Below are 15,876 nucleotides of genomic sequence, written 5' to 3'. Positions count from 1 at the left end.
ATGTTGATCTTGTATCCTGCTACTTTGCTGAATTGGTCAACTACGTCCAATAGTTTTCTTGCTGAGTCTTTAGGGTTTTCTAAGTATACTATCATGTCATTGGCATACACAACTCTTTGTTGTGACCAAAGCAGCAGTAAACATGGGTGTGCATTGGACACACTCTTGACACACCTTTCCCATAGCTTGCTTGCTTGCATTGCACTTAATATGTTAGTTTGGTGTATTCAGGTTGACTTCCATCACACCTTGGTTGTTTATGGTTTGTTACTATGTGTATAGCTCTTGTATGCGAGTTGCGGTACTGGGTGACTTGCATGTTGCTGTGATGTTGGAAGATATGCCACTGGTATTTTGAATACTAGCAGGGTCAGAAGCCAGAATAGCCATCCACTTTTGAAATAACAGATACTTGAAAATCCTATGAATAACAGAGTGATGTAGTACTGGAAATAGAGCCTCTCAGATTGGAAGACCTTAAAATAAATAGAAACAACTGGAACTGTCCATTTATAATTTGAATATGGTTTGTAAGAAGTATGGATCTAGGAAAATTGGAATTCTTTAAAAATGAAGTAGAATGTGTAAGAGTGACATGTAGACATCAGTGAGGGTGAGATAGACTGGTATATGAATCAGATGATTGTATGATCTTTTACATTGGGAATGACAAATTGAGAAAGAATGCAGTTGTCTTCATAATCACAAAGAACATTTCACGATCTGTCCTGAAGTACAATGCTATGAGTGACAGGATAGCACCCACGTGGATATAAGAAAGACTTGTTAATACAACTATTATTCAGATATACACAACAACCTCTAATGCCAAAGTGATGAAATGTAATACTTCTACCAACTTTTGCAGTCTAAAAAAGATGAATTGTGAAATAAAAATGATTGAAGAATAATGGATGACTGGAATGCAAACTTTTGAAACAAAGGAGGAGGACTGTTAGTTGGAAAATACAGACTTGATAAGAGGCTGGAGATTGAATGATGGAATTTTTCACAACTAGTGATTTATTCATTGCAGATACCTTTTTTAAAAAAAAAAACAACAAAACACCACAACACCTGTGTTGATTGTACACATGGACTTTACCTGATGGACTACACAAGAATCAGATTGACTATGTTTGTGGATAAAGCTTAGAGTCAACAGTTAAAACCAAGTGACTGAAACTACTCCCATACAGGCTCAAATAGAAGTAGAAGAATATGAAAATAAGTCCATATAAAACCATAATGTGACCTGGAGTCTATCCCATTTGAATTTAAGTCTTAGGTTCTCCTAATGTCCAGGAAGGTGGTGGTGGTGGTGGTTGTTGTTGTGTACCATAGAGTCAGAACCGATCTCGAGCGGATTTTCAGAGTCGACAGTCACATGGGAGGAGATTGTACATGCTTCTCCCATAGAGCACTTGGTGCCTTCAGGATTGCAGCTTGCCACTGGGCCACCAGAGCTTCTTCCTATTTGAATTTAAAAGCCATCTCAAGAATAGATTTGATATCTTGAGCACAATAGTTGTAAGATGACAGACATCAAGGCAAAAGGTGACTCTCAGTGACCTTGAGCATAACACAAATGGTGAGTAAAGCACAGGATAGGGCAAGGTTCAGGTCAGTTCATAGGGTTGCTGTAAATCACAGGCAACTCAATACACCTAAAACCACTACCACCACCATTACCACCACTACCACTTCAGTATAATGTGCACATTATTATACATAGTACATAAAATCTCTTAAGGGATGGACAAAACATAGGTACATAAGTTGTTTACTTTGATTATTTAAATAGGAATACATTTAGGGAAGCCCAAACTTACTTGTAAGTGAAAATTTTGGATCTGTTTTAATATAAATGTTCCATTGTGATAGGCAGTAAGGGACTGCTCTGAAGGGCAAAGACATTTACTCCCCTCCCTTGTGATTTACAGCTTCTGAAAGCCTACTGAAGGATGAGCTGTGAGTCTGTTCCACCTTAGTGGCACATAACAGGCATGGGTATATCTGCTAGAATTCAGGCACTGCAAAGATCTGACATCAACTTGTTAGGTACAATCAAATTAGTTCTGACTGTGGCTACAGTGTCTGGATTGGGAAGGGGAGAGGCGAGGTGGGGACACACACACACACATACACTGCCCAGCTCTACACTACCATTACAGTTGTTGCCATGTTTGAACCCAATGCTGGCAGCTATGTATCAGTTCATCTTGTTGATGAACTTTTCCCTGACCGACCCTTTTTTTGAGGTTGTTTTGTGCAGTAGAATCTAGTCAGACTGACAAGGGAGATTGCCCCTCCTTCTCCAGTGGAGCATCTGGTGGATTTGCATGGCCTGCTTTCCAGATTGAGGCGTAGTTTCTTGCCAGTAAGATACCAGAGCTCGTTTGACCAATATATTTAACAAGTAAGAAGATATCCTTCTCCAAGGCCTCATTCATCTCTGCCGTTAATGTGTCCAAAGCATGTGAAACAAATTTCTGTCTGTTCTTCAAAAAAGAATATTCTGGTTGTACTCAGGTTTCCAAGTCAGATTTGTTGATTTTTCTGGCATACATTCTTTATCCACACCATAATTCAAACACATTAGCCTAGAAGAGCCATTTTCTTCCTCTGCAACAATATTTTGTCCAAAATGACATTTCTTGTGGGAGAGAATATATATATGTATATATGTGTATATATATATATGTGTGTGTGTGATGTGTTAAAGTAGTAGATGTAATTATGAGAAATACTATTTTTTTAATCTTAATGCTATCAGTTTTATATTCCATGTAAGTGATGACTACATTTGTAAGTAGATGTCATTTATTTTAGAAAAGCTCTTTTAAAAAAGAGATTGTTTCATATTACATTTTTTAAGCAAGAGATGGGAGCAAGTCTCTTAGAAAAGTATACAGTGGAAAGTCAGGAGAGGAAGACCTCCAAAAAAGATGTATTGGCACAGTGACTGTAACAATGGTCTCAAGCAAATTGTTGAGGACGGCACAGGATAGAACAAAGTTTAGATCTGTTCTCAGGGTCTTGGTAAATTCAAAGGTACCCAGCAGCAACAGCCACACTATATTGCATACAAATAAGCACAGTTTATGATCAGTTACTGAGTTTCTTTCCACATAGTAACCCTTGTGGATTGGTAATGTAAGTCTGGAGTGCTTTGTATAAGAGGAATTTTTAGAGGAGCCTAGGTCTCAAAAAAGATTTCTGCAGTATGTGAATTTTACTGTTAAATAGTATTATGGCAGATAATTGATAGAAATCTCTTTCACAGTGTTACTCTTTATAAGTGATTACTATCCACAAGCGGGTAAACAAAGGTTAATTGATTTTGGGATGAATATTTTTTTTTAAGTGGTACAGCAGTGTTCTATTTCCTGTTCTGACGTAACTTGGAGTCGTGGTGTTGCTGAACACTGTGGTATAGGTATCATGGGTTACCCATCATGGGCAGTATTTGGTGAAGCTCCCAGAGTGATTCAGGTTTGGAAGCAGGAATGTCATCTACTTCCTAAATCACATGCCTTTGGAAAGCCTATGAACATAGAGAAACGATGATAATTATAGGGTTCAAGTCTTTTTTTTTGAGTCACTGTAAGTTATACTTGACTCAACTGCAGTTAACAACAAGAACGGATGAAAGGGAGACTGAGGGAAGTAGTTCTACTCTGGAAAGGTGGGCTTTCTTGTTTTGGTTGAGGGTCAGTTAACAGCAAGAATAGATGAAAGGGAGACTGGGCAAAGCAGTTCTACTCTGAAAGATTGGGTTCTTTTGGTTGAGGGTTGTGTGGAATGTTTGGTGGTTTGTTATTTAAGCCTCTTGTTCAAAACCACCTCCTGGAGGGGCATTTCTAGTCCCTCAGGCCTAGTGTAATTAGAGTTTAGAGGAACATTCTTCTCAGTGGTTGAACACTGGTCTGTCACTTTGCCATACTGAGGTAACCTGGAGTGGCTATGTGGCTATGATGCTGAACTCTGTGCCATTGGGGTGTGAAATGCCATAGTGATAATCCATGGTGGATGGTGTTTGGTGGAGCTCCCAGATTAAGACATGTTTGGAAGCAGGAGTGGAATCCACTTACTAAAAATATGCCTCTGGTAACTATGAACTTTGAGAATCGACGATAGTTACAGAAAGACTTCAGGTCTTTTTGTTCATAGGGTCACTTTGAGTGTGCTCGACTCGTTGGCAATCATCAACAATATCCTTTTTATTAATTAGTGGAAATTTGAAAATGTGTATTTCTAGATAATATGTGTAGAGTCTGAGACAGGAAAGAATCAAGAAAACTTATTCCATATAGCAGTTAATTTCTTAAGTATTTAGATTGAAACATTTATATGTAAGTGACCTGCTCTGTAGTTGTACTGCTAACTCAAAGGCTTCGGCTCTCTGGTTGTTTGAAAGTACAAACAGCTCCGGGAATGAAAGATGGGCAGTCTCCTCCTGTGGGACTTGAGCCTGGGAAACCTGCTGGAAGGTGAGGGGGTGTATGTGTGTGCGTGTGCGCGCGCCTCTGAAAACCTTCTGGAGGGTCCGCTGTGGATTGGTTCTGACTTGACAGCACACAACAGAGACACAAATATTTTGTGAATTTTATAAAATATCTCTGATAAAAGTTTTCCAGTTTTTTATACTTTAAAATATTTGTCTTTCACATTATTTCATACAATCAGTTGTCATTTGTATCTTAAGAAATTAATCACTGTTGATCTATGCGTACTCTAACCCCATCTTTTTAAATTCCCACTGATCCTTTCCTAATTACTTTACCTCTTTCCTCCAAACTTTTCTACCTCTTGATTCCCCCAACCCCCTGTTATCTCCCCTTCCCTATTTGGACATTTATACGCATCTTACTACTTAGCTTCTGAAGCAACTTTATTTTAAAATTGTTTTAACTCATTTGAACTATTAAATAAATTAACCAAACACCAAACCCAACCTATTAAATTTAATTCTGACTCAAAAGAGAAAGATGAGACTGTCTTCCCTAAAGATTGACAGCCCTGGAAAACCCAGTGGGGTACTTCTATTCATTTCTTCATTGTTATTATGTGTCAGAGTCAGTGCATAAGGTGGTAGAAATTTCATTGATTAATTGTAATAGTATACTAGTCTGTTGACATTTTAATTCAAAGATTATTTTAGTGCTTGATTTAATATAGCAGTTTACTTTTTTCCATATATGCCATGTTGCAAACTTTTAAACATTCTTGATCTTTTAAAATTTTGGATTTCTTAGAGAACAATAGAAATATCTTAAGAAAACAGATTTGGGGTGGACTATTTAGGATTTTTAAGTTCAGTCATAGAAGTTCACTAAGTGTTGATAAAATGATGTTACCTTAAAATGACTTTTTTCCCCCCTCCTTTAGAATCCAGCAACTATCACAAGAATACTCCTTAGCCACTTCAATTGGGATAAAGAGAAGCTAATGGAAAGGTAAGGAAGTTTCTTGTCAGCTTTATATTTCAAAGTTCATACAGAATTTAACTGGCTTAAAAATAATACTACAGAAAGTTTACTGAACTGAATTTGTAAGAAGGAGGTTTTGATTTGTGTACCAGTATTAAAACTATTATGCATTGGTTTTATTTCTCTCCCCCTGCCCCATTTATAAATTTTGAGAAAAAACTCCGTTTAATATTTCTGCCATCCTAAGGGCAGACAGTTGAAATCCCTCATTTGCTCTAAGGGAGTAAGATGTGGACATTCTTTTTCTTTGTGATTTACAGCCTCTGAAACCTCCCATGGAGGGTCAGCTATTGTTGGTTCTGACTTGACAGGAGAATAACAACAATTTTAGTTGGAAATCTCTGAAGTAGACAACTCGAGTTTGTTCTAAAAAAATGAGCTGGGGGGGAAAAATGAGCTTGATGCATTCAGAGCATATAAAGGCTTTTTGGTGAATACTTAAAAAAGAGTTTGCCCATAAATTGGAAATCTGTATTAGGTTATATACATATCAGTGTTTCCATAACAACCCCAAAACCAAACCCACTGCTTTCAGGTTGATTCTGACCTGTACCAACTGTAGGACAGAATAGATCTACCTTGAGGATTTCCTAGGCTGTAACTCTTTACAGAAGCAGAAGGCCTCTTCTTTCTTCCATGAAAAACCACGGTGGGTTTGAACCAGAAAATCTATATATTGTTACATTATTCTGTCGATTTTATTTCATTGAGAAATTTAATTTTGGTATAAATTTGCCTCTTATTATTGGTAATTGAAAGTCCCAATACTGTGAAAAATAAGTGCAAGGTATTTCCCACTGATTTAAAATTCCAAGTATATGTTTTGACAGGTATTAAATAATACTAAAATATTACCAAATTTTACATTCTTTGTCACCTGCATTAAAGATTTATATAGTAAAACCTTTGTAAAGCGGAAACCTGTTAGAGAAGGAAAATTCATATAATTTCTATCAATTAAAGGTGTGTTGTGTGTTGAGTTGCTAAGTGAAAGATTTGTTGTTTGAATCCACCTGTCATACCCTGTTATAAAAATGGGTGTTCTCTTTCCAGAAAGGTTTACAGCCTTATTGATTGAATGGTTAGAGGGCTAGTTTTTAATAGAGATAGAAAAATGAAAAGACTTGTCAAGAGGACTCAGCCCCTGGAAAATCATACCAATCCTCAGAGTTCTAGCTCACAAGTTATACTCTAATAATACCTTCTAATTTTTAAGTCTTTATCAAGACACTTTTATTTTATTCTTGTGATAGCTTTATACCATCTCTAGATTAGTGATGTCCTTCTTGATCAATAATGGTGGTTGGTGGTTTTTGTCCATCTTGTCATGTCCTGTTCCTCTTCCTCCCATTTTCATGGATCTAACAGATTTAAGTCAGTTATGCCTTACAGTATTTTTTTTTAACATTTACTTTCATGTTGTTATTTTTAGAAACGTCTTGTACCAATATGATTGACATTTCTGCATCTCTTTCATGCTAGTAAAGTTTGTAGGGAGTTGTATTACTAACCCAAAAGTGGCACCTTTCTGGTGGTTTGAACCCACTGGAAACTCTGTTGGAAAAAGATGCTTGGTTTCCTCCTATGCCATTTAACTCATTGTTTTGCTTTTCTTTCTGAGTCTCTCTGCAATTTAGCCATCTTGACTTGCATGTATTAATAGTATCTGTTTCTTTTTAATAAGGGTGTTTTTTTTAGATTATGTAATACTCTCCATTAACTCTGTTAATTTAATGTAGCAATTTTTATACAGATGTCTTCTCAATTGTGTCAATAATATATAAAGAAGAGGATTTAAAATAATGGACTTTATGCTCCTTAAAGTATATTATTTGCAAACTGACCACATATGTAGACTACAAAAAAAAACCTCCAAAAAATGCTGTTTATGCCTTCTTTACCTTGGAACTCAGAAAGTTACTAAAAGTACAAATATAGGACATAGCTTAAGAGGTACAAGGAACTTTTATATGCCAGATGTAGAAGATGATCTTTGAAAACTGGAGTTTAGGAGAAAATAGCACTATAAGCTTGAAGAAAGAATAGAATTTTTGAAATCAAACATGTTTCTACACACACACAAACCGTACAAAATAACCAACAACAAAAGTCCACAAGCTTTAAAAAAATAATCAGAGTAAAGAAGGTGTTAATGAACAGCATTGGGAATTACAGGTATTAAAAATAATAATAGACTAAGATAATGAGTTGAATTTTATAAGTTAATGGTGTAGTACGATGTAACTTAGAAATCCAAGCGATAGGGTGGAAAAGTAAAAAATAAGAGAAGCAGCTACTAAGTTTAAAAAGATTGCTGAAAGGTATGAGTAGTCATCGCATCAAAGCAAAGAAGCATATAATAAGGTATGAGTGGTCATAGCATCAAAGCAAACAAGCATATAATAAGATGTTCAACATTATAAAGCAATCCACTCTACAAACTCAGCTTACTGCTTTTGAGTCGGAAGCAGCTCATAGCTGACCTGTATGCAGGTTTTCATAGATCAAGTTCCACAGGGATAGTACACATGTTTTTCACTGAGCTGCTAGTGGATTCGAACTCCAGAGAGGTACTGCCTTTGGGATAGCAGTACAACTCATATGAACTGTACCACCAGAACTCCCTTTATACCAAAGAACCCTGAGGGTTTTTAAATAAATCAGTAGGGGATTACAAATTAAAGTGGCTGGACTCTGTAAGATGGGCTCTCTTTGATTGAGGGTCAGTCCGGAGTGTATGATTGTTTTTTATTAAAGCCTCTTGTTAACACTCAACACTCCTGGAGGGCCCTTGTCTTTAAAAGTTGGGCGGGAGGGATTATATTTTAATCCCTTGTAACTATATTTTGGGAGAACATTCTTCAAAATCATGGCAATTTGCTGTGCTGAAGTAATCTAGGTTTGCTGTAATGCTGAACCTTGTGCCCATTGTTTGCCCATTGTTGACAGTGTTTGGTGGAGCTCTCAGTTTAAGACAGGTTTGGAGCAGGAGTGGCATCCACTTTCTAAACCACATGCCTCTGGAAACTATGAACTTGGAAAAACAACAATAGTTATAGAAAGGCCAGGTCTTTTGTGCAGATGGTTGCTATGAGCTGTGCTTGACTCGATGTCAATCAACAACAGCATACTTTCTAAATGATAAAGATTTTTTTTTATAAGAAAGACAGTACCCCCATATGAGCACAACTTTACCATGGTAAATTAAAACATCAGAAGTATGTAAGACTAGAGGACTAGTAAATGCTACAACATTTACAAATTTCCAGCAGTAATAATGGCCCAAAACATGAAAGATTACTCTGAAAAGTATGTAATTTTTCTTTGTGTAGAAAAACATGTAAATATTAGGGTCTGCTTTTATAGTAGGTATATTTGAAGTTAAAAATATGTACTTGTTTGTGTGTGCTATGTATATATTCATTTATATAATAAACCAATTTAAGACATAATGAGTCTTCATATGCAAACAAATACTGTAGCAGTTGGTTTACTAAGTTATAAGACTTGTTTACCCATGTTCCACTTGAGACAACTCAAATGTAAAGATAATACTTGGCATCCTGCTTTGGTGAGTGGGGTTTGAAGTCTTAAGACAACTCCTGGTCTCGCTTCATCTGGTGTCAAAAAAAGGAAAGAAAGAAAAAAACCAAAGGCTCAAAGAAGGAGGTGTAGTGCACAGGATTAATAGTCCACATAACCCATACCCTCTTCTGACCTGAGGTTGTGCCTGGTTGCCACTGACTGTTCTGGTCATGGACACAGTAGAAATTCCTCTGTAAAATGGGAATTTGAAATGAAGCCTAAATTTCACAACCAAATCACACTTACTGGACTGATAGAGACTTGAGGAACTCTCAAGTCTGTTGCCTTAAAATGACCCCTTTAACAGAAGCCACTCATGAGTAACATCACCAGTGAATAATGTACTACTTTAAACAGTAAACTATATGAGGCAACATGGTTAACATTTCTACAAAAGCAACATAACATGGTTAACATTTCTACAAAAGCAACAATGAGAAGACCAGAAAAGGCAGGGAAGCTATACATTGAAACAGAACAAGGGGAACTCTGATGGCCTAGTGGCGAGAAGCTGCACTGCAATCCCAGAGGTGCATGGTTCAAATCCACCAGGTACTCTGCCGGGGAAGGAGGGACAATCTCCTCTGTTACCAGTCAGATCTGATTTGACGGTACACATACACAAAAACAATACAATAAACATTAAAAAAATGTAAAAAAAAATTGAAACAGAACAAATAGAATGACAATAATGAGAATATTGGCACATTTTAAATATTGTAGCAATATCATGGAACATTTGTTAAATGGGAAACTAATTTTCTATATTAACTTAACTTAAAAATATATTAAAGGGAAGGGAGCTCTGGTGATCTAGTGGCAAGAAGCTGCACTGCAATCCCAGAGGTGCATGGTTCAAATCCATCAGATGCTCTGCTGGAGAAGGAGGGACAATTTCCTCCTGTACCATTCAGATCTGATTTGATGGTACATGCACAAAAAAGAATAAAATAAAAATGAAAAAAATATATTAAGGGGAGCTGAAGAAAAAGGACATGATTCTTACGTTAAACAAGAATATACCATAATAGAGCATGGATGTGGCAACATTAAATGCTGGTGAATATAGAGTAGCTAGAGCTCTTATTCACTGCTGATGGGACTGTCATATCATAGAAAACTTCTTAACAGCATTTTTTTTAGTCTGTCTTAGCAATATTTATTTAACATTCCATCAATAATGAGAACAATATTGAATCTTTCCCATTCACTAACATGGTATATCTCTCCATTTCCTTAGGTCATTTTTTATTTTGTTTTCAGCAGATTTGTACTTTCTTATTATTGTACATGGTTTGACAGATCCAAGCTTTCCCCCCCTTTTGTTATATGAATGTAAATGATGCTGTGTATTTTAATTTCAAGTTTTTATGGTTTCAGATTCTTTGTTTTTATTTTCTTACCTGCATTAGTTGGGATTTCTAGCACAGTGTTGCATAGATGTAGGAAGGTATGTCTTTTATTTTTATAATGCTTTTAAAACATAGTGTTGTAATTCTTTTTAAATACTATATTTGATATTTAAGTATTTTGTTAAAGAATTTTTTTTTGGTCTCTATTCATGAGAGATACGTCAATAGTTTTCCTGTAATGCGTTTGTTTGGTTTTAGTAGTAAGATAATGAGTGTAGAGATTACTTAATATGGCCTTCCTAGCCATAGACCTTGTAACTCCCATCAAATCACTGGGTAGAGCTATGCACATTAGTAGCTTGCAGCCCAGAAGGAACAGCTTGCCAGTAATGCAGATAAGGTGTATGTAATTCTAAGGAGCAGATTCACCATTTTTTGCCATCTTGCTGAAAATGTACCAGTTCAGAGGTGAATATGGGGAACTCACTACCATCCAGAAGACAAAGACTGCCTTAGCCTAGGGGACAGAGAAAGTTAAAATACAGAAAACAATCAGGTGATTGTGAGAAGCAGCAGCAGCAGAAGTAGGTGACCAAGAGACCAGCACAAGGTGGCATGATGGGCTTCCATATACACAGAACAAGAGAGCTGTGTACTTTTGGGGAATAGAAAGCCTACTGGCACAGTGGAATGTTGCAAAGCACTTGATAAAGCTAAACTCAGGGTCCCAAGGGCCTCCATTTACCTGAAAAGGCCTCAGGGTAGGCCATTGTGGCTGCAGGGCATAGAGCCTGAAGGCCCCGACCAGGACACAAATACAGGAGACGGTCCTTATAAAGAATTTTTGTTATTTCTAAGTTGGTCTTGACCCAGAGTTATATTTTGTTTCTTCCCTAGTAAACTCGTTAATTGTAAGAATGGTTCTTGAGTTGGCGAGTTCTGGTGGCCTAGTGACAAGAAGCTGCACTACAATCCCAGAGGTGAGCGGTTTGAATCCACCAGATGCTCTGCTGGAGAAGGAGGGACAATCTCCTCCTATACCAGTCAGATCCGATTTGGCGGCGTGTGGCGCCCATGCACACACACCCCCTCCCCAATAAAAAGAAATTTAAAAAAAGAATGGTTGTTTCAGTGAATTATCAAACCCAGCAGAGAAGTGGAGGGATGATCTGTGTTAAAAAAATGATAGAAGATTGTCAAGAGGGATTATGATTCTCCTAACTTCATGAGAATCAATTTTGAGTGTTTAATGTCTTTTTGCCTTGTGATCATTTTTTTTTGGGGGTCTGCTGCCACATCATTTTTACACCTTTGGAAGAGGTTATAGACAAAATATACTTTTTTTCTTGATTTTTGTGGTAGAATCTACCAGTGAAACCATCTGAACTATTATTAACTTTCTGTTTTAGAGTTAAGGGTCATTAATAGACTTTGCATTTTTAGCCATCATCAAAGTTACTCCTGATTCTTGGTGACTGTATACACGGTTGTTGTTTTTTAGGCACCACTGAATCATCTTCAATTCATAGCTTGATCCTGTGCCATCTTCATAGTTTGTGCACCTATCCATTGAGTAAATAATGATGGCTCTTTTATTTCTCATATAAATCTCATAATCTCATAATCATGCCTCTAGAGCCTGGCCGTTATTACTATTGCAAAACTATTTTTTAAAACCAGCTTTGAACAGTATGTTTGATAATACAGAGATTAGACTTGAAAAGGTAGAGAGATTTGAAAACCTGGGCATTTCAGGTTTAGAAAACAGATCAAAGTAGGGAGAGAAATCTTAAGAAATATATTTTGAACAGTAATCATATTTAGAGTTTGATAAAAAATGGAAAATTAGTTGGAGATGTTTAATGGGAACCACAATATGGAAGATTTTAACTTTTTGACAAATTTAGACTTTTCCTCCTATATAGGGGGTAACCCTTGAAGGCTGTTTTATGAAGAAACAGGATATAAGATTTCCCCCTCCCCCCCCAGCAGATGGCAGAGTAAGTTTATTCTTATGTACAGAAAAATCTGTGTACATCAGCCCAGTTTGTAGCTAGTTCTTTGGCCTTGGCCTACTCCAGCTTGGCAGTGTGGGCCACTGACTTGGGCCCCAGAACATTAGTGGTGGCAGATTTCATCATATCTGCCATTGTAATTGGTCTTGATAGGTTCTACCAGCTTCGCCAGAGAACCAGGTTCACCTGCGGGAAGGTAATAGTTGGCACAGGTCTTCCAATGGACGAGGCAGCCCTGCCTGGCCTTGCCCTTGATGATGTAGTAGGGAATGCCCATCTTACGACACAAGGCCATCAGGAAGACCACCAGCTCAATGGGGTCCATGTCGTGTGTGATCGCCACCAGTTGGGCCTTCTTTTTCTCCACCAGAGTGGTGACCATATTCATCTCAGCACGGAGGACAGGGGTGTCTCTTGGTGGGGTTGTCTACTTTGCCAGCAGCCTTCTTCTCAGCCCAAGCCAGCAGCCTCTGCTTCTTCTTCTTCTTTTTGGTGTCTGGTCGGTACTTGTGGGCCAGCTTTAGCAGCTGAGTAGCAGTCTGGTGGTCCAAGGCCTGGGTAAACTGGTTAATGGCAAGTGGCACCTTGAGTTGATTGTAGAGTATTGCCCTTTGCCGCTGCAGTCAGATGCAGCCATTCGTGGAGCCATTGACAAAGCAGGTGAGGTCCCTTTTTAGTTGGGTGCCCAATGCCAATGTTTTGGGGTCTTGAATAAGAGTTTCATCACCTTCTTGGCCTTCTGCTTCTTGACCACGGGCAGGCACCAGGGCCACCTTCTTCCCTTTGACCTTCTTTCCCTTCGGATGGAACTATGATGATTTTTAAAGCAGACAGGGGAAAGCCCCATCTGATCTGTAGATTTATTGAGAGAGAAAGCATAGTACCGGGAAGATGATCAATTGGGAAGCTATTTTAATAATTGAGATTAAAGGGAACTATGACTCAAATTAAGACAGTGATAACAAATTTGAAAGCAGTGGCTGGAGGAGATGTGGATACAGAATTTTAAATGAGTTGGAGGAAACAGGAGACTTGTGGAAAACTTCCTTCAATTGGTACCAGTCGTACTAAAGGAAACAAAAGGGATGTGATGAAATTGAAAATAAACAAAGGATCCGGGCTTGAGAGAATCTGAGAATATGAGACATTAGCCTAGCACTCCATGATGCTTTGTCTTTAAAATGTCTACTGAAACTGAAGAAGGTAGCTAAGAGAATGAGTTAGAAAAGAGTTGTTGAAGTCTTCTCTACACCAAGAATAAAGTTAGCAGAGGAAGAATTGATGCCTTTGAGTTGTAGTGCTGGAGTATTAAACATACCTTGGGCAGCCAGGAGAACAAACAGTTCTGTCCTGGAGAAAGTTAAACCAAGTTTCTCTGTGGAGGAAAGGATTTTGAAACTCTGTCTCACTTACTTTGGGCACATGGGCAATGGGATTAGATGTTTCAGAGTCCGTGAGACTGGCTCAGGATAGGGAAGGGCTCAGAGCTGTTGTACACAGGGTCGATATGGGTCACAGGCACATAACAACCCCCTAGTTCTGTAATAAGTAAAGATGATCTGAGCAATCCAGAAATCTCCAGTTCATCAACTTTGATGATTATCGTCCGAAGTGGTTAATAAGAAGCATCTTTAACAGGAATTATCTCTGAGGAAAGAGCATTTTCTTCAGGCCTTAAGCTGGTCCCTGTCCCCCCCACCCCCCCCAGTTTAAAAAAAGAAAAACAAAAACCAAAAACACCACCACTAACTTAGGTTTTCAGATAGTAGAATTATGTTTGACCCAGATTAAAATAAGTATGCTCTTATGAAGGAACTAGAAAGTAAGGGATTAAAAAGAATTAGAATGTTTGTAACTAAATAAGCATGATTAAGTGAATTTAAGAGGAAGTTTAGTGAAAACTAAAAGGTTAGAAAAGTAAAGAATTAAATACAAAGTAAAAAAAATACACAGCGGAGGTTAAGATATAATAGAATATCTGATGAGAAGGTGTCATTTAATTATGAGAGGAGAGAATGAGGTAGAGGCATTATTTGAAGATAGATAAAGGCTGATAAAATTCCATATTGTTAAGAAACATCAGTGTTTCTTACCAAATTTCAAGTACTTCAGTGAGATATAGATGATTCTGCCTGTCTTAGTATCTTTGAAATCCAGATGTCTATTTCATTTTTGATGGCATGTTATAGTCCATTGAGACTGAAACTGATTTACTCAGTGGGAAGAAGTTACCAAGTTGCCTTCTCTAAGATTAAGAGAATTCCAGTACCAGAATGCATTTTTTTCCAGATGAAATAAGGTAAAAAGAAACCCACATTTAAACATACATTGAATCCACAAAATAGAGAAAATTTTAAAAAGCTGAGACCCAAGAACACCTTCCTTTTTTTAAATTAATTTTAATGAATGTTTACAGAGACTTAGGTTTTCTAGTTATTGATTATTGAACTTTTCTCCCTGCCCACTCCTTCCCCCAGTTCACTTTTCTCCTTGATGAGTGAAAGAAAAACTCTTTCATTGCTATGCAGTCCCTTCCTCCAAGTCCAGTGCACTGTACAGCCTTCATTCTGGACTCCTGTCATGACAATAATACCTAATCATATATCCCTTTTAAACAGTTCTTTCCCTATCTGTTGCAATGCATCATTCCTCCCCTTCTCTGTCTTCCCTCAACCCCAGTTTCAGTTGTTTTACAGTAGTGGCCCTATGCAATATTTGTCCTTTTGTGACTGAGATATTTCACTCAGCATAATGTCCTTGGAGACGGTCATCATGTTTGGGAGAATGGAGGGATGGCACAGGAGAGGAAGACCCTCGAGATCAATCGATGTGAGTGGAGTGGTGGGAATGAGTGTGTTTGAGACGGCGAGGTTGGCACAGGATAGAACGGCGTTTAGGGCTCTTGTACATAGGATTGCTATGAGTTGCAAGCAACTCGATGGCACATAACAACAATGTCCTCTAGGGTCATTTACTTACCGTACTTAAAGAATAATAGCTTATTTCTTAGCAGTAATGAAGTGATTTAAGATATATCAGTAGATTGAGAGAGTAGAATTACCATCCCAGAACAGCATGATAACTAAAAAAAGTATTAATTTTTTGTAAATATAAATGGTTTTTATATTGCAGCTATTTTAACATTCTAAGTTTTATCAATATCAATGTTTCAGATACTTAACAGTGGTTATTTATGCAACTATGTTTTAATGTGAAGGAAGCTCTGTGGTGAGGAGTTGGGCTGGCAACAGCAACCGAAATCCACCAGCTGCTCACGAAAGAAGGAGGCTCCTCCTTTGCTACTTGTTGTTTGTTGTTGTTATGTGCCGTCGAGTCGTTTGCGACTCATGGCGACCCTATGTACAACAGCCCTAAACCGTGCTCTATCCTGTGCCAATCTCATTGCCTCTGACAAATCCATCCCAAGTACCC

At 37.7% G+C, this 15,876-nt stretch overlaps 1 protein-coding gene across 1 annotated transcript in view; it reads left to right on the top strand.

Annotated features, from left to right (window-relative positions):
• The window catches only part of ARIH1 (ariadne RBR E3 ubiquitin protein ligase 1), a 120,145-nt gene that overhangs the window by 43,930 nt on the left and 60,339 nt on the right, over nt 1–15,876 (top strand). Inside the window, exon 2 of the mRNA XM_006888325.1 lies at nt 5,392–5,459. Within this exon, the coding sequence (XP_006888387.1) occupies nt 5,392–5,459 (68 nt within the window). The remainder of the gene's footprint in view (nt 1–5,391; nt 5,460–15,876) is intronic.

This window comes from Elephantulus edwardii, unplaced genomic scaffold, assembly GCF_000299155.1.
Source record: "Elephantulus edwardii isolate Elephantulus edwardi_28Jun2011 unplaced genomic scaffold, EleEdw1.0 scaffold00066, whole genome shotgun sequence".
NCBI classification, from domain to species: Eukaryota; Metazoa; Chordata; class Mammalia; order Macroscelidea; family Macroscelididae; genus Elephantulus; species Elephantulus edwardii.
The sequence above is the reverse complement of the archived record's forward strand: the minus strand, read 5'-3'. Positions and strand labels throughout refer to the sequence as shown.